This window comes from Felis catus, chromosome B3 (genome assembly GCF_018350175.1).
Source record: "Felis catus isolate Fca126 chromosome B3, F.catus_Fca126_mat1.0, whole genome shotgun sequence".
NCBI lineage: Eukaryota > Metazoa > Chordata > Mammalia > Carnivora > Felidae > Felis > Felis catus.
The window spans coordinates 70,785,951-70,809,302 of record NC_058373.1 but is presented as its reverse complement, the minus strand read 5'-3'; the positions used below and the strand labels follow the sequence as shown (position 1 = coordinate 70,809,302).

The 23,352-nt window shown below is 34.5% G+C and overlaps 2 protein-coding genes across 3 annotated transcripts in view; both read left to right on the top strand.

The window, feature by feature from the left end:
• LOC101086399 (olfactory receptor 4K2-like) overlaps positions 1-23,352 on the top strand; it is a 66,963-nt gene that overhangs the window by 11,904 nt on the left and 31,707 nt on the right. The gene's annotated exons all lie outside the window — the stretch shown is intronic.
• Positions 8,093-10,002, top strand: LOC101086656 (olfactory receptor 4N4C). Its single transcript, XM_011283095.2, has one exon. The coding sequence runs from the start codon at positions 8,663-8,665 to the stop codon at positions 9,587-9,589; it is 927 nt and encodes a 308-aa protein (XP_011281397.2). The 5' UTR covers positions 8,093-8,662; the 3' UTR covers positions 9,590-10,002.

Sequence of the window (23,352 nt, the reverse complement as noted above, 5' to 3'; positions counted from 1 at the left end):
ACTCCAGTTCCATCCACGTTGCTACAAAAGGCCATGTTTCATTCTTTCTCATTGCCACGTAGTACTCCATTGTGTATATAAACCACAATTTCTTTATCCATTCATCAGTTGATGGACATTTAGGCTCTTTCCATAATTTGGCTATTGTTGAAAGGATATGGAGAAATGGGAACCCTCTTGCACTGTTGGTAGGAATGCAAACTGGTGCAGCCACTCTGGAAAACAGTGTGGAGGTTCCTCAAAAAATTAAGCAATATCTTTCTAATATTATACTGTTGATCCTCAAACAACACAGGTTTAAACCAAGTTCACTTCTACATGGACATTTTTTTGACACAGTACAGTACTGTAAGTCTATGTTCTCTTTCTTACGATCTTTTTAATAACATTTTCTTTTCTCTAGCTTACTTTCTTGTCAGAATATAATGCATAATACACATAACATACAAAACATGTGTTCATCAACTATTTATGTTTATTGGTAAGGCTTCCAGTCAACAGTTGGCTATTAATAGTTAAAATTTGGGGTAGTTAAAAGTTATATATGGAGAATCAACTGCATGGGAGGTGGTTCCCCTAACCCCCAGGTTATTCCAGGGTCAACTGTATTTTCAAATTGTTTATTGCTAGTTATACAAAAAAGCTACTGCTTTTTATAAATTGATCTTCTACCCAGTAAACATGCTCAACAGGCTTAATCTAATATTTTAACTGCAGATACTCTTGAGGTTTTTAATGTAGACAATTGTGTTGTCACTGAATAAGGTCAGCTTTGTTTCTTCCTTTCCAATCCATATAGTTGTTTCCTTCATCTTTATATCACTAGGTTACCCCCCACACTGCAATGCTGATGGTCCTGAATTTTCTTGCCCACCATTCTGAGCGTGTCATTGCCTGTAGGATGATATGTATAAACTCTGCTGAACCCTGTGGAGCTACCGGCTGGCACCCACTTCTTAATGGCCTTATCATAATGCATTACAGCAGCTCTTGCCTGACAGATCTGTTCTTTCAGGTCATGGTGCCGCTGCCCAGGGATGTTGACTTAGGGGCTGGGGTGGGCTGCAAGCAGGGCCTCTCCTCCCTGTGCTTTGCCATGTCCCCCACACAAAGCAGTGGTGGCACAGGGGAGGCAAGGAGGTCCATGACTTCCAGGGCAGAGGAGGGCGGAGCCCCAGCTCCCCCTGGCCCCCATGCAGGGGCACCTGCAGCCTGTGAAGGAGCTGGTCTCAGGGCACACTGCAGGTGGCGCCTTGGCCACAGAGGAGAGCCACAAACACCAAGGCTGTTTGTGTCATTTTTTAAAAAAATAACTTTCTTTTACTGTCGAGTTTTTTGTATATAAGGTTTTACAAAATATGCATTTCCGTGTCTGTCTTTTCATGTTCATTTCCTATTTTCTTAATATAGTTTTTGTAATTGTTCTTGTTTTTAATTTCCCCTTCCTGTTTATATTATTATAATATCATGTATCTCTTCCTCTATTCTTTCCATTTGACAGTCTTCCCCCTTCTCTTTGGTGAGCTGGATGTAAATTAGAGTGAAATGTTTTTATTTTCCTCTCCTTTTGTTATTTTATTATTATTTTCATTAAAGTGCTCTCCTTAATCCCTAACACCTATTTCACCCCTCCTCTACCAGGTTACCCCTGGTAACCATCCGTTTGTTCTCTTTAGTTTACAGTCTGTCTCTCTCTCTCATTTTTTCCCTTTAATTTGTTTTGTTTCTTAAATTCCACATATGAGTGAAATCATAGTATTTTTCCTTCTCCGACTTATTTCGCTTAGAATTATACTCTCTAGATCTATCCATGTTGTTGCAAATGGCAATATTTCATTCTTTTTTATGATTGAATGGTATTCAATGAGCGCACGTGCATATCACATCATCTTCATTCATCAGTTGAACACTTGGGCTGCTTCCATAGTCCAGCTATTATAAATAATGATGCAATAAACATAGAGGCACATTTACCCCTTTTAATTAGCATTTCTGTATTTTTTGGATAAATACCTGGTACTGTGATTACTGGATCATGGGGTAGTTCTGTTTTTAACTTTTTGAGTAAGCTTCATACTGTTTTCCACAGTGTCTGCACCAATTTGCATTCCTTCCAACAGTACAAGAGGGTTCCTGTTTTCCCACATCCTTGCCAATACCAGTTGTTTCTTGTGTTTTTGATTTTAGTCATTCTGGTGGGTATGAGATGATATCTCATTGTGGTTTTGATTTGCATTTTCCTGATGTTTAGAGTTGTTGAACGTCTTTTCATGTGTCTATTGGCCATCTGTACGTCTCAGGTTCTCCATCCATTATTTAATTAAAAAAAGTTTTTTATGTGAAGTTGTATAAGTTCTTTTTATATTTTGAATATTAGCCCCTTATCAGATATATCATTTGAAAATATCTTCTATTCATCAGGTTGCCTTTTTGTTTTGTTCAGTTTCCTTTACTGCACAAAAGCTTTTTAATTTTGATGAAGTCCCAAATGGTTCATTTTTGCTTTTGTTTCACTTACCTGAGGAGACATATCTAGAAAAATGTTTCTGTAGCACATATCAAAGAAATTACTCCTTATGATTTCTTCTAGGAGTTTTGTAGTTTCAGGTATCACATGTAGGTCTTTAATCCATTTTGAATCTAATTTGTGTATGGTGTAAGAAAGTGGTCCGGTGTCATTCTCTGGCATGTAGCTGTCCAGTTTTCCCAGCACCATTTGTTGAAGACTGTCTTTTTCCCTTTGTGTATTCATTTCTTTGTAGAAGATTAATTGACCACATAATTATAGGTTTATTTCTGGGTTTTCTATTTTATTCCATTGATTTATATGTCTATTTTTATGCCTCTACCGTAGTGTTTTAATTACTACCATTTGGTAGTATAACTGAAATCTGGAATTGTGATATTTCAAGTTTGGTTTTTCTTTTGCAAGATTGCTTTGGCTATTTGAAGTCTTTTGTGGATCCACTCAAATTTTAGGATTGTTCTAGTTTGTGAAAAATGCTATTGGTATTTTGATAGTGATTGCACTAAATCTGTATATTGCTCTGGGTAGTATGGACATTTTAACAATATTTACTCTTTCAGCCTAGGAGCATAAAAAGTCTTTCCATTTCTTTGGGTCATCTTGACTTTCAGTAGTGTTTTATAATTTTCAGTGTACAGATTTTTCACCTCTTTGGGTAAGTTCATTTCTAGATATTTTCTTGGTTTTGGTGCAATTGTAAATAGGATTGTTTTCCTAATTTCATTCTCTGCCACTTCATTATTAGTGCATAGGAATGCAACAGGTTTCTGTACATGGATTTTGTATCCTGCAACCTTACTGAGTTTATTATCAGTTCTAGTAGGTTTTGATGGAGTCTTCTGGCTTTTATACATAGTATCACGTCAGCTGCAGATACTGAAAGTTTTACTTCTTCCTTATCACTTTTGACACCTTTTAATTCTTTCTGTTGTCTGATTGTTGTGGGTAAGACTTCTTTTACTATGTTGAATAAAAGTGGTGAGAGTAGACATCCGTCCTGTTCTTGACCTTAGAAAGAGCTCTCTCAGTTTTTCTCCATTGACTGTGATGTTAGCTATGGGTTTTTTACACATGGCCTTTATTATATTGGGGTATGTTCTCTTTAGACCTACCTTGCGGAGGGTTTTTACCATGAATTGATGTGGTACTATGTCAAATGCTTTTTCTGCATTGAAACAATCATACAGTTTTTATCTTTTCTCTTGTTGATGTGCTCTGTCATGTTGATTGTTTTGTGAATATTAAACGCCCTTGCATCCCAGGAATAAATCCCACTTGATAGTTGTGCATGATTTTTTAAAATGTATTGCTGGATTCTGTTTGCTAATATTTTGCTGAGGATTTTTGCATCTATATTTATGAGATACTGTTCTATGGTTTGTTTCTTTGTGGTGTCTTTATCTGGTTTTGGTGTCAGGGTGATACTGGCTTCATAGAATGAATTTGGAAGTTTTCTTTCCTCTTATATTATTGGAATAGTTTGAGAGGAATAGGTATTAACTCTTCTTTAACTTTTTGGTAGAAATTGTCTGTGAAGCCTTCTTGTCCTGCATTTTTATTTTTTGATTACTGATTAAATTTCATTGCTGGTAATTGGTCTGTTCAAATTTTCTATTTCTTCCTACTTTGGTTTTGGCATGTTATATGTTTTTAAGAATTTATCTGTTTCTTCTAAGTTGTCCAATCTGTTGGCACATAGGTTGTCATAATATTCTGTTATAATCCTTTGTATTTCTTGGTGTTTGTTGTTACTTCTCCTCTTCACTAGTGATTTTATTTATTTGGCTAAGACTGCAAACTTTCTCTCTCTCTCTCTCTCTCTCTCTCTCTCTCTCTCTCTCTCTCTCTCTCTGTTGATGAGTCCAGCTTATCAATTTTGCTTTATCAATTTTGTTGGTCTTTTCAAAGAACCACCTCCTGATTTCATTGATCTGTTCCATTGTTGTTTTAGTTTATAAATCATTTATTTCTGCTCTATTTATTTTTAATATTTATTTATTTATTTTCAGAGAGAGAGAGAGAGAGAGAGAGAGAGAGAGAGAGAAAGGGGGGAAGGGCAGAGAGAGGGGAAAGAGAGAATCTCGAGCAGGCTCCATGTTGTCAGTGCAGCTCCATCTCACAAACCCTGAGATCAGGACCTGAGCTGAAATCAGGATGCTTAACCAACTGAGCCACCTAGGCGCCCTTCTGCTCTAATTTTTATTATTGCCTTTCTTTTGATGGGTTTGGGTTTTCCTTGTTCTTTTTCTAGCTCCTTTAGGTGTAAGGTTAGTTTGATATTTTTCTTGCTTCCGGAGGTTTTCTTGCTTTCTGACTTCCCTCTTAAAACCACTTTTGTTGCCTGCCAAAGATTTTGGATCATTGTGTTTTCATTTTCCTTTGTTTCCATATAATTTTTTATTTCTTCCTTGATTTTGTGGTTGACCCATTGTTAAGCAGCATGTTATTTAAGCTCCATGTATTTGTGGTCTTCCCAGATTTTCTCTTGTGGTTGATTTCTAGTTTTATAGTGTTTTGGTCAGGAAAGATGTATGGTATGACTTTGATTTTTTTGAATTTGTTCCGACTTGTTTTGTGACCCAATATGGGATCTGTTCTAGAGAATGTTCTGTGTACACTTGAAAAGAATGTGTATTCTGCTGTTTTAGGATGGAATGTTCTGAATATGTCTGCTAAATCCAACTGGTGCAGTGTGCCATTCAAAGCTACTGTTTCCTTGTTGATTTTGTTTGGATGATCTGTCCATTGATGTAACTGGGGTGTTAAAGTCCCCTAATATTATTGTATGAGAATGAAATGTCTTTGATTATGCATTATATTAAATTTTTTTCAATGTTTATTTTTGAGAGAGACAGAACGCAACAGGGGAAGGGCAGAAAGACAAAGGGAGACACAGAATCTGAAGCAGGCTCCAGGCTCTGAACTGTCAGCACAGAGCCAAATGCGGGGCTTGAACCCATGAACCATGAGATCATGACCTGAGTTGAAGTCAGACATTCAATTGACTGAAACACCCGGGTGCCCCTATGCATTGCATTTTTTAGAGAAACATTTTATGTTTAGCATTTTGATTTTTTAGGAGTTTGAAAAATCTTTCTCTTTAAAACAAAATCAAATCTAAAATTTAAATTTTGTTACCTTCTACTACATGATTCTTATTATTTAGTTTAATAATAATAAACTAATAATATATATTTGAAAAGGAAATAGTTCCTCATTATTGCTTCAGCAGAGCATAGGAGACAATTGTGTCTAAAATGAAAACAACAAATACCAAGGGCATAATACGGTCTGTTTGGAGGACATCCTCTCTTTCCATGGAAAGTCCAAAGGACTCTTTGTAAGCATCATTTATTTTGTCTTTGCCTATTTTTTGTCACCAGAAATATGTTGAATCTAATATATTTACCTAATTGACCACATTAATTGTTTCTTGATGTAGCTATGATTTCCTAGCAATTATACTATTTTTCTTTTTTTGAATTGCAGTGTAAAATATAAAACAATTTCCTGTGGCTTTCTACTCACTGAGACCTAATAAACATGCTTGACATTCCATTGTCTCTGTCACTGCTGGAATGTTGATTTTTAAATCCCAGCAGTGACACAGTGTCTCTTTAACTGAGTGTATTTGAATATTTGTACCTAACGGCTCTTTAGTCTAAACTTTGATTACATCTTGTTGGCATTCTAATAATTCCCATTGAAAGCATTCTATAGCTTTGTTAGCCTTTAAATTCCCAAAGTACATTCTCCATTTCATCACAAATTGGCTGTGTATTTCAAAATGTAAGAGCCTCCTCTGTGAGAAGAGATACTTAAGAACAAAGGCAGGAATAATCAGTAATTGTTCCTTCCATTAAGAGGTGATTGCTGTTGTGTGAGTGTAGTGTTGGATTGCTAGAGAGGTAAATCTTTTTGTCTTCATATTTACGAAGTATAGAAAGAAGGAATAAATGGAAAGCTATTATAATTCTTCAGGTGGTGCATTTGCTGTCATGGAATGTAATGGTCAGAATTATAGTAGAAATAGACTAATATGTGAAGTCTGAATTCAACAATACAGCAACACCTTTTATCTGTTAGTACAACACCTTTTATCTGTTAATATAGCTTTAGTTCTTCCTCATATTTAAAATTACTTTATTGGAGATATACAAACTTTTATTAAAGTACCAATTGTCTTGGGAATGTTAATATTGGGTCTTAATTTCACACATCATATATTAACTGAGAGAAGTGAGGGATGTTAGATGGTAATGAATCCCATCTGTTAAAGGATTCATAGAACAGAAGTCTATGATAGGAAATAAAACACAACATACAGTGGAAGAGCCTGTAGCTCTTAACCTTACAGGAGCTTAAAGATTTCTTCTATGTCTTAAAGACAGAATCACTGTTTGAAAGACTATGAAATAACCACTGTATAATACTGTGCAAGATTCACACTACTTAGAATTAAGTATAGAGGGATTCCTGATTAATTTTTCTAACAGCAGATTTTATGCACAAAAGGAATTATAAATATTGAAGCCAGTGAATGCTAAAGGAAGGAAGGAAGGAAGGAAGGAGAGAGAGAAGAAAAAGGAAAGGAAAAGAGAGGAGAGGGGTGGGAAAGGAAGAAAAGAAAAGAAAAGAAAAAAGAAAAGAAAAGAAAAGAAAAGAAAAGAAAAGAAAAGAAAAGAAAAGAAAAGAAAAGATGGAAACAGAAAAGCTGATTTGGATGGCGCCATTTGTAAATTTTTGTACTTCAGTTTTGCTTAGGAAACTATGTGTGTGCATATATGTGCCTTTTGATGTAAAGTACCTATTTCATAATTCCCAACTTAGACTATACATGGAAATATCAGTTACTAATTAATCTATTTAGGTTTAGACATACAAAATGCAGGTATTTTGATGTTTTGAATAGATGTGCCATTGTAAAAATCTCCTTTGGTTTCTTGACTTGGGACTTTATTGCTTTTCTTTTTTTCTTTCTCTCTTTCATACTCTCCCCTCTTACATAAACTTAGTGGACCCTTCTTGCCCTCTTCTCTACACTCTATATTTCACAACAATTTAAAAACAAGTGTGCCATGTAACTGAAAGCATGTGAAATATTGTTTTAAATCACCAGTAGTTTGTTCTTGTTCAAATATCTTCAAGCTTTTAAAATTTTTCATTTCAATAAAAAACCATTTTGAACATGCGCAAGCAACATCTATATTTTATTTGTATATTTTATATTCAATTATATCATGATTCTATATAAACTATAACACTTTTAAAAGTAGAACATCAAAGAATGTGATATAATAATATATATATAGAAATTCTACCATTATTGTTTTCATACCAATAACATTTTTAAAACACTTTTAAAAGTAGAACATCAAAGAATGTGATATAATAATATATATATAGAAATTCTACCATTATTGTTTTCATACCAATAAATTATAATGTGTGTTGGGTGACCACATTCCTAATTTAGATGCCACTATTACAGATAAGCCTCAGATCTTAATTTCTCCAGAATTACCAGGATTTTTAAAATTTTAGACCAGGTTGATGGGTTGATATTCTATAAAGGAGAAGGACATATTTCAAGTAAACAGTTTTTTCTTAGCTTTTTAAGTCAGCATTCCTAAGGTATAATTTACATAAAGTAAATGTACCAATTTCTGTATAGTTTAGTACTTTTTTGCAAAAGAACAGACACTGGTAATCATTACAGTCAAGATATGGAACATTTTTGTCACCTTAAAAAACTGTCATTCCTGTTTGCTGTCAATCCCTACCTTAACCCTCATGCAAATAAAAACTTGAAGAACTTGATAACTGGGTTTAAGTTTTTTCCCAGTCAGAAACATTTTCTTATGTCTCATGCAAATCATAAACTAGTCCATTGCAGAGTCCCACATGAGAGAATAGTTAATAGCAGCACAGGACTGAAGAAGCAGAGAGTGTGGCTTTAAGATCAGGGTGTTGGCAGATATGAAATGTAGAAGAATAAAGGGTAGAAAAGATTTCTTAGGTTGTGGGACAGTGATGGAGTGACAGATGTGGCATAACTTTTAGTTTGAAAAGAACTATGATCTAGTTGCAAGAGATGAAAATAAACTATTCCTTGATGTTCTATAGGCAGAAAAGATGGAGCTAGAAAACGGCACGATGGTGAAAGAATTCATCCTTCTTGGTCTCACCCAGTCCCAAAATGTTCGGCTCCTGGTCTTTGTGCTGATCTTAATTTTCTATCTCATTATCCTTCCTGGAAATTTCCTCATCATCCTCACCATCAGATCAGACCCTGGTCTCACAGCCCCCCTCTACTTCTTTCTGGGCAACTTGGCTTTCCTGGATGCATCCTACTCCTTCATTGTGGCTCCCAGGATGCTGGTGGACTTCCTCTCTGAGAAGAAGGTAATCTCCTACAGGGGCTGCATCACTCAGCTCTTTTTCTTGCACTTCCTTGGAGGAGGGGAAGGGTTACTCCTTGTTGTGATGGCCTTTGACCGCTATATCGCCATCTGTCGGCCTTTACACTATTCCACAGTCATGAACCCTAGAGCCTGCTATGCCTTGCTGTTGGCCCTGTGGCTTGGAGGCTTTGTCCACTCCATTATCCAGGTGGCCCTCATCCTCCACTTGCCCTTCTGTGGCCCAAACCAACTGGATAACTTCTTCTGTGATGTGCCACAGGTCATCAAGCTGGCCTGCACAGACACCTTCGTGGTGGAGCTTCTAATGGTCTTCAACAGTGGCCTGATGACCCTCCTGTGCTTCCTGGGGCTTCTGGCCTCCTATGCAGTCATCCTTTGCCATGTACATGGGTCTGCTTGTGAAGGGAAGAGCAAAGCACTGTCCACATGCACCACTCATATCATTATTATACTTCTCATGTTTGGACCTGCCATCTTCATCTATACTCGCCCCTTCAGGGCCTTACCAGTGGACAAGGTAGTTTCCTTCTTCCACACAGTGATCTTTCCATTGATGAATCCTGTGATTTATACCCTTCGCAACCAGGAAGTGAAATCCTCCATGAGGAGGTTACTGAGTCGGCATGTTGTCTGCTGAATAGATTTTATAAAAAGAAGTCAAGAAGAGGGAATTCTTGCTATAAACCATACATTCATTAACAAATACCTTTTTACTGAGTACCTCCCATTTGTCAGGTACTATTGTGGGCAATGAGGGAGAGTTATACATAATTAGGGAATAAGCTTGGTATGCCTAAAGAATATAAAACAAACACCTGAATGGTTGGAACATGATGAATACTTATGAGAGATTTAAGGGTTAAATTTTATGTGACTGTTAGGGTCAAATCACTAAGGTCTATTAGGCTGAGATAAAGAATTTTATTTTATTCTAAATACTGTAAAAAATACATGTTAACATTTTAAGCAAGAGAGTCACTCATCCACAGTTGTTTCTTCTGTGGTTTAGAGCAACATCAGGATTCTGGGCAGAGATCAATAAGTTGCAAAACTCCATTAAGAGCTAAATGCTATTCTGCAGACTTGTTTTGAAAAAAATCTCTCTCTCCCCCCCCCCCGCCCTCTTTCTCTATATATGATTCTAATATATATATTTGTTTACCTTACCCCCCCATTTGCTTAATGGGTATGAAAGGAAGGTAATTGGTTTCATAGAAAAATGTCATGAAATTATTTCATCTGACTTTTTCAGAGCTTCGTGATTATTACTAATGGGTTTTTACAAATCCTCCCTTTATTTTAAACCTTGCCCTCAGTTGATTTTACTCATTATGATAATGATAATTATTTGCTACTATAGATCTGTTGGAGATTACATAAATTACTTTATTATTTTAAATGCAATAGGTTTAATGTGGGAAATTAGGTACTTGCAAAATCTTTGAAGGGATAGAATACTATTTTCTATGCTGGGAATCCAGACATTATTGCCAGAAAAACAGTAAAAAAACTAACCTGCCAAGTGATCTATCCCTACAATAATCAGGAGATGCGGAACCAAGAAGCTATTTTGCCAATTCTTGACTGAAGGACTATATCTAAATTAGCCATGGTCTGGGAACAGGAGGATGATACAGAATACCTTTAATGTTATCACCTCTCCAATTAATTTTTTCTAAGTTCAAGTTTTACATAAGTACATTTGATAGTCAGAATTTGGAACCCTAGATACAAAGGTTCTAGAAGAACCTGTTTATATGTTCTCAGCTTTATAAGAAAACAATAAAACAATGCCAAAAATGGTAAAATGTAGGATAATAGTATTACAGTCTTGGAAGTGTGAAAGGCCACTGAGGTAGGATATAAAAATAGTAAATGGAAAGAAAAATTATATTTTACATAGCAAAAAATATATATGGGTAGGCAAAAGGTAAAAAAAAAAACTGATGAAAATCCATTTACCACATATATATGGGCAGATTATTTTCTCAACAATTATAGAGGCTTGCATGAACATTGAATTGAATGTTTCCTCCCTATCCCAGGATTGTACAAGGGAGTACCTATGCATAACAATTAAAATAAAAAAGCTGTTAACTAAAAATTAATAAAAATGATAAAAGATTAATTCACTAATACATAAGGAATTTCAATAAATGAATGTGAAATAGATCATACCCAGAAGGAAACTAGAAATGGGCAATTGAAACCAACAAAGTTAACAAAGGAAAAAATGGAAAAGCTTATCAACATAATTTTATTCTCAAAAACAAATGATGAGAATACAGACTACTGATTCCTGGTTAGCTTGTAGAAGAATGTTGCTCATGTACTATCAACAAAAAGAAAAGTGCAGAAATAAAATTATACTTTTCTCTGAGGCTAAAAAAAGAGTGGATGAAGCAAGGAAACCTTATTACAGAGATCCAGAAAGGGACAAAGTCCATCTAAGACGAGCAAAGAGCTATGGCAGCTTTCATATTTGTGGGCAAGTACCTGGTCTGGATATGGGCACATGGAGGAGTGATCGTGCCATAGATTGAGATATTTGATAGAGATGAGTAAAAAGCTCTAAGCTATTGACAGACTAGAAGCTGAAAAAACCCCAAACACAAAAATAAATAGCTTACTTTTATAAATTTCTCCCACTACCCCCACTGACACCTATACCAGTAATTTGCTCAGAAAAGGGGCAGTGGAGGAAGAAATAAAAATTATAGGGGATTTGAACATTTTTAGCAATTATTGTAGTGCTTGGGTGTCTATAGAGTTGAATCCTAAGGGAAACAAAAATATCTGAATTGTGGCTCAAACTCCTCCCAGCTCCAAGTATCACCAGGATAAAAGATCTTGGTGGCAGTTGGCAGATGTTGGAGGTAAAACTAATTTGAGCTGAATTTAGTTTAATTAAAGATGATTCCAAGTCTTAGCTCGACTAGACCTTTGAAAGAATATGAATGATCATATCCTCATTCTAACTTGTGGACAGAGGAAAAGGATTGAAGTTTCTAAAGAACTAAGCAAAATAATATTAAATACTCTTCATCTTCCATTGAATTTTTACAGGAAGTTTTGGGACTACCATTTAAAAATTAGGAGCTATGCCACGAAAATAGGGAAGAGTATGTCTAATAGAAAAATATTGATATATAAAACCACATGATGTAATTATCAGACAAAAACTTTAGAAAAAATTATTATAAGTATGTCAAATAACTAATAAATGGATAACTAGATGAGGATTTTAGGAGAGAAATGTAAATTCTAAATGTAAATGGATATGCTAGAACTGAAAACAACAATATTTGAAATTAAAAGAAATTCCTTAGATGAGCTGAATGAACAGCATTGTGGACAATGCAGACAAAATGGCTAATGATTGTTAGGATAGGTTTTTAGAAACAACCCAAACTGAAGTACAGAAATAAAAGACTAAAAGTATTAATAGTGTTAATATACTATGGGGACAATAACAAATAGTAAAATATATGTGTAATTGGGATTCCAGATGAGGAGAGAGAGAATGGGACAGGAAAAGAAGTAACTTCCAAGAATTCATATCCAAGAAACTTGGCAAAATCCAAGCAATATAAATACAAATAAGACCACAGTGTAACAGATGCTAACCAAATATGAAAAGAACATTTTATTTATTTATTTTTTTTTAAATTTTTTTTCAACGTTTATTTATTTTTGGGACAGAGAGAGACAGAGCATGAACGGGGGAGGGGCAGAGAGAGAGGGAGACACAGAATCGGAAACAGGCTCCAGGCTCTGAGCCATCAGCCCAGAGCCTGACGCGGGGCTCGAACTCACGGACTGCGAGATCGTGACCTGGCTGAAGTCAGACGCTTAACCGACTGCGCCACCCAGGCGCCCCGAAAAGAACGTTTTAAAAGCAATAGAGGAAAAAAGACACTTCAGGGGAGCGACAAGAATGGTGGTTGACCTTTTATCAGAAACCATGGACACCATGTCAGTGAAATGGGATTTTTAAAGTTCTCAAAGAAAAACAGTTAAGCTAGAATTCCATATCTAATGAAAATAAACCTCAAAAAGAAAGGTGTAACAGGCATTTAATATTCATAAAAGCTGAGAGAGAATGTGTTGGCAGTAGACCCACACAGAAAGTCATATTAAAGGAAAATTCTTCATGTTAACAGGAAAACATGTCAGATGGAAACTGGAATTAATGAGGAATAAAAAGATCTGGAAATGGTAAAAAAAAAAAAAAAAGGTGTATAAATATGGCAAGGAGTATTTTTACTTTGTATTATTTACTTTATAATTAACTGCTTTAAAATAATAAAGTACTATGGGGCTTATAACTTATTTAGAAGTAAAATATATGATAACAATAGCACAGAGGACCTAAGGGAAGATAAAAGATTTATATATGTTTTTGTAAATTACTTATACTCTTCATGAAGTATCCTTGAATAATAATTTGAAGTGACTGGTAAGCTATAGATGAATATTGTAATCACTAGAGCATCCACATATTTAAAAATAATACAAAGAGATTTAATTAGATAACCTTTACAGGAAAGAAAAAGGAATATAAAAAACATTCACTACAAAAGAAGGAAGGAAGGAAGTGCAAAGGAATGAAGAGGAATGGGGCAAACAGAAAACAAGTACCAATGAATCAAAGATCAACAATATTAAATATAAATGGACCAAACACGCCAGTTAAAACATAGAGTTTCAGACTATATAAAAGAGCAAGATTCAAGTATATACTGTTTGTAAGATATCAGTTCTTAAATATAAAGACCCAGATATATTTTAAGTATAAGGGTGGAGAATGATATGCCATATGTGATGTTTAATTTTATACATCAACTGGCTGTGGGGTCCCCAGATTAAATATTATTGCTGGTGTGTCTGTGAGAGTGTTAGTATGAGCTTAGTTAGTATGAGTATTTGAATTGGTGGACTCAGTAAAGTAGATTGCCCTTCCCATTGTGGGTGGGCATCATTTAATCTATTGAGGGCCTGAATAGAAAAAAAGGCAGAAGGAGGAATTTGCTTCTTATTTCTTTCTTCACTGATTGAGCTGGGATATTTCATTTCATCTCTTTTAGTCCTTGGACTGGAATTTATGCCATCAGCTCTCCTGGTTCTCAGGCCTTTGAACTTGGACTAAATGACACCTTTGGCTTTCCTGGGTCTTCATTTAGGAGAGGACAGATTGTAGGACTTCTCCAGTTCCGTAGTCACATGAACCAATTCATTATAATAAACCTCTCTCTCTCTAATATGTATCTATGTATCCTACTATTCTGTTTGTCTGGAAAACCCTAATACACCCTGCAAACCTTAATCACTTCATGGTATAGCTGTATTAATAACAAAGTAAACTTCAAGGACCCAGAGGTATTATTAGGTATTTATAAAAGAATTTCATAGCAATAAAAATTTCAATTCATCAAGACATAACAATCTTAATGTGATTCCTCTAGCAATAGAACTTAAAAATGTATGCACTAATACAGACATATATAAATAAATAAATGGAGAACCCAAAGGCATAGATTGAGATTTTAATAACTGTCTTTGAAAGTTGATAGAACATCTGATAAAAAATCAGTAGGGGTATAGAAGAGTTGAACGCTAGAGACAAACTTAACCTAGTTGCTGTTTATAGAGTATTGCACCCAACAATGAGGAATACACATTCTTTTCATGAGGCATTTGCCAAGTAGACCATATGCTGGCCTATAAAAAAAAACTCAGTATATTGCATACAAAATGTATTCTCTGACCACACTGGAAATGAATTAGAAATAATTAAGAAAAAACTATGTACATTTCTGAATTAAGACGCAGACACTTCTAAATAACCCAATGTGTACAAGAAGAAATTAGAGGATATTAGAAAATATTTTCCTTTTCATACTCTGGTTTTTTTTTAAAAGAGTTTGTGTAGAATCAGTATTATTTCTTCAATAAATGGTGGATTTCATTAGAGGAGGCATCTGGGTCTGAAGTTTTCTTCATGGGAAGATTTTTAAGTACAAGCTGAATTTCTTTAATAGATACATAGCTATTCAGTCTATTTCTTCTCGAAATAGTTAGTAGTTTTAGTAGTTAGGCCTTTAACTTTAGTAGTTAGGCCTTTAGAATTTTGTGCATTGAACTGGTTATTAAATCCATTGGCATAAATTGCTCATAATGTTTCCTTAATATTTTTAATTTTTATCATATCTACATTGATTGTCCCTCTTTAATTCCTGATATTGATATTTTTGTAATTTCTTTCTTTTTCTTGACTATTCTGACTAAAGTTTTATCAATTTGGTTGTTCTTTATAAAGAGCTAGCTTCTGGTTTTATTTATTTTTTTCTATTATTTTTCTCAATTTCTTATATTTCTTCTCATGTCTATGTTATTGCATTCCTTCTTCCTTGTTTGGATTTCATTTCCTATTCTTTTTCTAAAGGTGAAGATTAGACTATTGACTCACACCCTTTGTTATAAACCCTTTAAATATATTCGGTTGATTCTACACATTTCTAAGCACTGCTTTATCTATATTTTGCATACGTTTATATGTTGTGTTTTCATTTTCATTCAATTAAAAATACTTTCTAATGTCTAGTTTGACTTTCTTACTCATGGGTTATTTAGAGTATATTTTTTCCCTGAATATTTGGGAATGAGCCTGATACATTTCTAGTTTAGTTTCATTGTGGTCCAAGATTATATTTAATATGATTTCAATTTAAAAATGTGTTGAAATTTGCTTTATATGCTAGAATAAAATCTGTTGGATTAAGACCTGCCAATTTGAATGCCATAATAAGTTCTGAATTTTATTTTGTTTAAATATTTTTTTAACATTTATTTATTTTGTTGATAGAGTGTGAGCAAGAGAGAGGCAGACACAGAGGGAGACATAGAAACAGGCTCCAGGCTCTGAGCTCTCAGCACAGATACTGATGTGGGGCTTGAACCCACGAACAGTGAGATCACAACCTGAGCTAAAGTCATTGGCTTAACCAGCTGAGCCACCTAGGCACCCTACTGAGTTCTAAATTTTAAATTTGAGAGTATACTTTTGAAAAATGAACTTAATCTGATCAATGTAGCTACAGGATACATATAAACAACATACTGAGAAGTTGTAAATTTCCTCAAGTCAGCTAGATATATTTTTTACATACAGGGTAAAACAGCAGCCTCTTGGGTATTTCCTGAATTTCCTTTTGCTCAATTGTAAACTTAATCAAATATAATCACTCTAAGCAATTACCTTGTTTTTCCAATCTTATCTCTTACTATATTTCTGCACATGCACAGTTTTGATTCTTTGATGCCTTTAGACATTCTGTCTTCTCCTTTTCCCACTTTCTGGTGAATATTTCAATCAAGACTCAGCCATAATGTTTCTTCCTTCTTGAAACATTTCTAATGCTCCACGTTGTGTTCACTTCTGTTTGCTCTTGTGATACTCTAAGTACAGTTATGTTATAAAACATCTCAAGATTATTTAAATGTTATGTATATTATTCACAATTTTCTGCTTGCCTTGAAGTTAATGTTTGTCTTATTAATTTTTGTATTTCATCTCTTGGCACAATGACTCACTCTGGTAGACTTTCAATAATGGTTGATAAGAGAATGAGTAATTGAATACATTATTTTTTTTACTGCAAAAAGCAGAACTGGAAATTTTGAAATAGGAGATAATATAGAGTTTTATATTATGTGATTATGTTAATAATAATTTAAAACATGACTGTGGTAGAAAGGAATCGATGAGAAATATACACAATAGGAAAAAGGTCAGAGAATATATATAATATTTTGAAATGTATTTTCCACAATTTTCAACGTGTATAAGCTTAAAAATTCTAGAAATTATATTATGCATGATATATATTATATACTTACATTATATATATAATTTTATACATTATATAAATAACATATATATTATATAAATATTATATATATATATATATATATATATAATTTTAAAGACCTGTGAAGTACTGACTTGTATGCTGTTATTAAAATATATTTCAATAATTCCCTATTTTGGGATGTTTATCACATTTGTTTATTAATAGGGAGAAAAGAATATACAATCCATTTGCTTATTTATGCATAATGGTTTGGGGAAGATACAGAGAGAATAATAGCTATTTCCTACTCTGAATTGTGCGTTGGGGGGGGAATATAGATAGGGGACAAAGATGGGAAGGAATCGTCTTTGTGTATAATTTTTTCACTATCTTGGCATCCTGGCCTGTTTTCTATTCCTCAGCACACCAGATCTTTTCTTCTCTTTTCTCTCTCTCCTCTCTCCTCTCTCCTCTCTCCTCTCTCCTCTCTCCTCTCTCCTCTCTCCTCTCCTTTCCTTTCCTTTCCTTTCCGTTTATTTGTTTATTTTGAGCGAGACAGCATGAGTGGGGGAAGGGCAGAGAAAGAGGGAATAAGACAGAATCCCAAGTAGGCTCCACACCAGCAGAGAGGAGCCCTATGTGCGGCTTGAACCCACGAATCATGAGACCTGAGCAGAAATCAAGAGTCAGATGCTTAACCCACTGAGCCACACAGGTGTTCCCAGATCTTTCTTTTTGGTGGCTTCTTTCTAGAATGGCTTCTTTTAGACATTCAGAACTCACTCTTTTGAAACTGCCTCAGAAAGACCTTCCCTGACCACCACTCCATCTAAAATAGCAGTCTTTTTCTCCAACACACTGTTATATCTTCATTATAACATTCATTACTATCTGATGTTTTCTTTTCTGCTTGTTTGTTTATTGTCTGTCTCCCTGCATTAGAATGTAAAATTCCAAAGAACAGAGTTGTTGTTGGTCTTGTCCATACTGCATTGCTGACACTTAAAATACTACCTGGCTCATGGTAGACAGTAAGTGATTTTTGAATTTGGTGCAGAATCTAAGGGAGTGTCAAAAAACTCAGCAATAGAGATAAATAGTTCAGTATCTTAATATAAAAAATGCCCCATTTTAGGTGGAAAAACAGTCTGAGAAAAGTGGTGTTATTTTCCAAAGCCATTGAACATTTATAGATTAGAGCCAGGATTATGTCCTTAGCTTTTGCTTTCTGCCTGTCAATCTTTTCACTATAATGGGCTATTTTCATGTATATGATTGTTTTTAATGTTTATTTTTGAGAGAGAGAGAGAACGAACGAACGCGGGCACAAGCTCGTGTGCACATGAGCAGGGGAGTGGCAGAGAGGGGCACACAGAATCCAAAGCAGGTTCAGGCTCTGAACTGTCAGCACAAAGCCCAAAGTAGGGTTCAAACTCAGGAACCATGAGATCAAGACCTGAGCTGAGGTGGGACACTTAACCACTGAGCCACTCAGGTGCCCTGAAAAATATCACCTTTTTAGGTCTTTTGTGGCACGACTCTAACCTATTCCAAGATGGAATTGTTACTATACAATTATATATATAATTATCTTTACATTTATGTCTACTTTATTTTCCTGTCCTATATTTTGATCATTCTAAATTTCTCTTTATCTCTTTCTCTTTTTTCCTTTTTCTACTTTTCACACTGTGTTTTTGAGCTGCAAACAGATTAGGACAAATACATATCTGATTATGAATTATATTTAGTTTACAAAGAGTATATTCATTTTTTCAATTGTAAAGTTACTCATAAACCCAGATTTCCCTTTAAAGCAAAACAATAAAAAAATCAGATATAAAAAAAAGAAAATTAAGCTTCATTTAATTGCTCTGACCCTTAATTTTTTACTTTAATAATCTTCAATGGAAAAAAAAAAGTTATTGATTTTTGTTTTTGCTGAGCAGAGTAAAAGTGAATAAACAACAAATACTGAGATCATGATAGATCTTTTCACATCCTATTTGGGAAGTCACTTTCCCTTGAGGAAATGGTCTATCTTACACCAAACAGTTCTTTTCTCTAAGAAGAATTATGCCTTCAAAGTCTTCATGAGCATTAATATTCTCTCTGCTTATGTCTTCATCACAGCAATGTGTTAAATCTTACAAGCTCATTACTGACTTAGCCACATTGTTTGCTTTCAGGGTCAGATCATAGTGATGCTAGAGAATGAGTAAAGCACTTGCCTTGAGTGCAAAAACTAAGGAAGTAACCAAAAAACTTACCAACTTCGTAATAAAGAATGTTTTAATTAATATTTTTAAAAAATCAAAATTAATTATAAAAATCCATCATGAACAAAATAAACACCAAACTTTAAAGACAGTATCAATAATAATGTCATGCTGGGCCATATTGGAATCTCATGGAAAGGGAAAAATCTGTAATTTTTATGTCTTTATTAAAAAATGTGATTATTCTGTTCATAATTTCACATGAACTTTTATTTTCAAAATACTCCACTAAAATATTATTTATCTTGATTATTAAAGTTTTTGGTACCCTGGTAAATTTTATGCCTAAGGCAAATACCTCACTTTCCTCACCCTCTCATCCTGGCCTTGCTTGCTTTCTTGATGTATATGTATGTATGTGTGTATGTGTATATCATGTATATGTATACATATTAATCTTTCATTTACATTTTTTTTGAATTCTAAAATAGAAATTGATTTTTCTTGATCTTTACTTTTGACCTAATAAATACGCTTCCAAATAGGGTTTATTATCTCATTCACTGATAGGATTTTGGTTTTAAAATTCAGAATTTACCCAGTGTGGCATTATGTGATTCATTTAAAAATATTTATCTCTTACAGAGCTCTGGTATTTCCCCATGCCTGATTTAGTTGACATTCTAATAGCTCCCTCTGGAAATATTCAGTAGAGTTGTGGTAGTCTCAAGTGTCCAAAGCACTTTCTCCATTACATCACAAAGAGTTAAAGGAGGTTTCAAAAGCTGTGTTCCGTATGTGAGAACAAATATTTATGAACAATAAAAATGGTCAGTTAATGTTTTTAGCAAGAGAGGAAGGATGGCTACTCTGTGAGAATTACATAAAACCCTTGGAGACTCAAATTTCAGGGGCTGGGAGCAGTATTTGTATTTATAAGAAACAAGAAGGAAAGAACAACAGAGAAGGTATTACAGCTATTCTGCTCCATCTCCTGCCCTGGAATACAATGGAACAGAGGTCAGAGTTTCAGTAGGAATAGCAGAGGCAAAGGCCTAAATTCAGCAGAGTGGCATTTTCTACCGTCTCCTCTAATACATTTCCATATCTCTTGATGCTTAGAATTTAATGGTGGACAAAAACTTTCACTCTCTTGTCATAGTTAAGTGAAATTATCAGTGACTTTCAGCGAATTGACAGTTGATGTTAAAACCAAGGAGCATATAAATGACTGATGTGTTTTATTTTCCTTATGAAGAACAGATGGAAGGAAGGAAGATACAGAAAGTTAGGCTAAAGTCTTCAGGGGAAAAACTTAACAGATTTTATGATTTTTCAGATTAGCGCAGATATCTTAACTTCCATACTCAACATATTTGAGAGTTTCTTCTATTGTCTGTGGTTCCATTATTCATCAACATAGGGTAACTGAGAGAAAGCTTGTAAAACTGAGAAAAGCTTGATCTACAAATGACTTACACGAAGGCTTTATTGCACTTCCACAATTTCTTCTATTAATCAGATTTTTGCAGCTGTCACCCAGGGTTTACCCTGCAGCCATTGACAAAGGATCTCGTGGCAGTATGTCCACTCAGTAGAGCTACCTCGTAACATCTACAGATTTGCAGGGTTAGCTTTGGTTTAAACACACTGGAATAAGTTAATTATTATTATTATTATCTCCTTTGATCCTTATATCCCTGTCAGACAGGAGTCAACACATTATTCTATATGATAAATGAAAATTCAGCCTTCTGAAAGCTGGGTGACTTTCCTAGGGTAATACATTTAGTGAATTGCTGAGCCAACACTCATTCTAAAAAGGTATTAGAATCATATAAAAGGACTTCAAACCAAGGATATTTCTACATTATTTATTATTTCCTAAAAAGCTAGGGAATTTAGAAGTATTTTAATTTAACCTTCTCATTTCACTGATGAGAGAATTTTCTGGCTGAAGACCAACACATTTGTTTAGTGCTTTATACGTCCATCATTAGCATCAGTATTAAATTTTTGATCATGTTCTTCAGCTTGATCCACATTTTTAAGGATATGTAGAACTTGTTAATTTATACTTAAATAATTTATAAGCTTCAATCAATATGCTGACAGACATTACACTCAAATTTTTGGAAACTTTGTTAAATATATTCATTTCATTAGAATGATATTAATGAAATTTACTTTTCAAAAAGGTAAAGCATCTCATTTTATCAAGTTCACTTATATGCAGTAAAAAAAAATATATGAGGGAATGGGAAGTACTAATGAGTGGTTCAGATTTAGTAAAATGTAAGGATACCATTCAAGAGAAAATGGTTAGTACTGAAAAGTGACTTACACATTTTATTTTGTAGACCAACTGTTTAGAATGGAAGATGGTGGGAAGCATATGTATTGCTTGTTTTGTTTGAAAGGAAACAATATGGTTTTTGTTTCATATTTATATTAATTTTTACACTTGATCTTAGCCAAAAGGCCAAGAAGTGATTAATATTAATTTTTTAAAAGTTTATTTTGAAAGAGAGAGTACACATCAATGGAGGAGGGGCAGAGAAAGAGAGAGAAAGGAGAGAGATAATCCCAAGCAGACCCTGTGCTGTCAGCGCAGAGCCTGACATGGTTTGTAAGATGATGGCCTGAGCTGAAATCAAGGGTCAGATGCATAACCGACTGAGCCACCCAGGCACCCCTTGTTTTTAGATATAATGGCAAGAGAGGCATGGGATATAGTGGAGTGACAGTGAACAAGGGACAAGCAGAGAGAGTGAAAAAATTTCAGAGAGAAGAGAACACGAATACATGATAGGGAGAAAGAAGAGAAAATGATACAGTGTTAGATTTATAGAAAGCCAGGTAAATAGGGAAAGAAAATTAGGAGAAAATGAGTTCAATAAATTAAAAGGGGAAAAGAAACCATAAACAAATTTATACAAATAAATTAGGAAAATGAAGACTTGGTGATGAGTGAAAGGGGAGAGAAGGAGAACAGAGGTAACATTAGGAAGGAAGCATGAGTAAATGTTTCAAAGAGATGGGGAAGTAAGGCCCTTTGGTCTCTACACCTGGCTCCAGGGGCTGGTCGACCACTGTTGGTGCTCCAGGCCTGCACAGTTGGTTTCCACCTTAAAAATGAGGGCAGCCCTTCTCCCTTGCCTTCCTACTTCTATAATATATCATCATTGCCACAGTGAGAAGAATGTATGTATTAGCTGAAATGGCAAGGAAAATTGGAGACAGAGTGGTAAGGATTTAGATTTTTATCCTTTTCCGACTAATTGGCTAAAATAGGATATTTTTATTCTGAAGAGGGCTGTAATTTGTAGATTTTGTCCAGAAATTTATTTTACCTAGAAAAATGCTCATCTCATAGTCTCTGCATCTATGCCAGCCACCATTTCAGAATCACAGGTACAGAAGACACATATACGAAAATAGGTTATGGGATAAAAATGAATCACATATGTCAGGTAGTGTGTAATACCATCTGTTTAGGTAATAGCTGAAAAACAGAGGTGAAAGACAGGAAAGAGGCTGAGTAGAAGAGCCTATAACCCTTAATCACAAAGACCTTCAGAAATCCTCTGATGTCTTAGAGATATATTTAAACACACATCACGAAATAATACACTCTGAGTGAGTTTGTGGGATGCAAAAAACCTAAGTAGAGGGTGGCTTTGACTTACATTATTTGGTGTATTTTTATAGGAAAATTATGGAATGAATGTTGAGACAAATGGCTGCTGAAATGTTGAAAAGTTAAGAGGTGAGCAGAGAAGCTAATTTAGAGAGTCTACAAATTTTTTATTAAAATTATGTGTAGGTCCCACTTTGTGTGTGTGTGTGTGTGGTGTTTGTGTATATGTATATCATGTATATATACTGATCAATATACCGAAGTATGACTTTCATAAATTCCACCTGTGGTTGCAAGTAATACATGGAAACCTGTGTATTATCCACTCTGTTCAGCTCTGGAGATACTTAAAACAGATATTTTTAATGTTTTCTAAAATATGTACCCTAACAATGCACTGTATAGACATACTATTTTGTTTTTTTGTTTTGTTTTGGGTTTTTTTTTTTTTGGCTTCTCTATTTCTCTCTTCTTTCTTTCCCTCACTCTTCTGTCTTTCCTTTATAACTAATGACTCATTAGCATTTTTGGCACCCCATGTTCCACAGAACTTACTTAAAGCAACTATGCTATTTAGCATAAATAGCATAGGGGAGTACTGGCATATATTACATTATATTTTTCTGTAGATGAGCAATTTTCAATCTTAGATCATTTCATACCCATAACAAAACATTTTTTGAACATG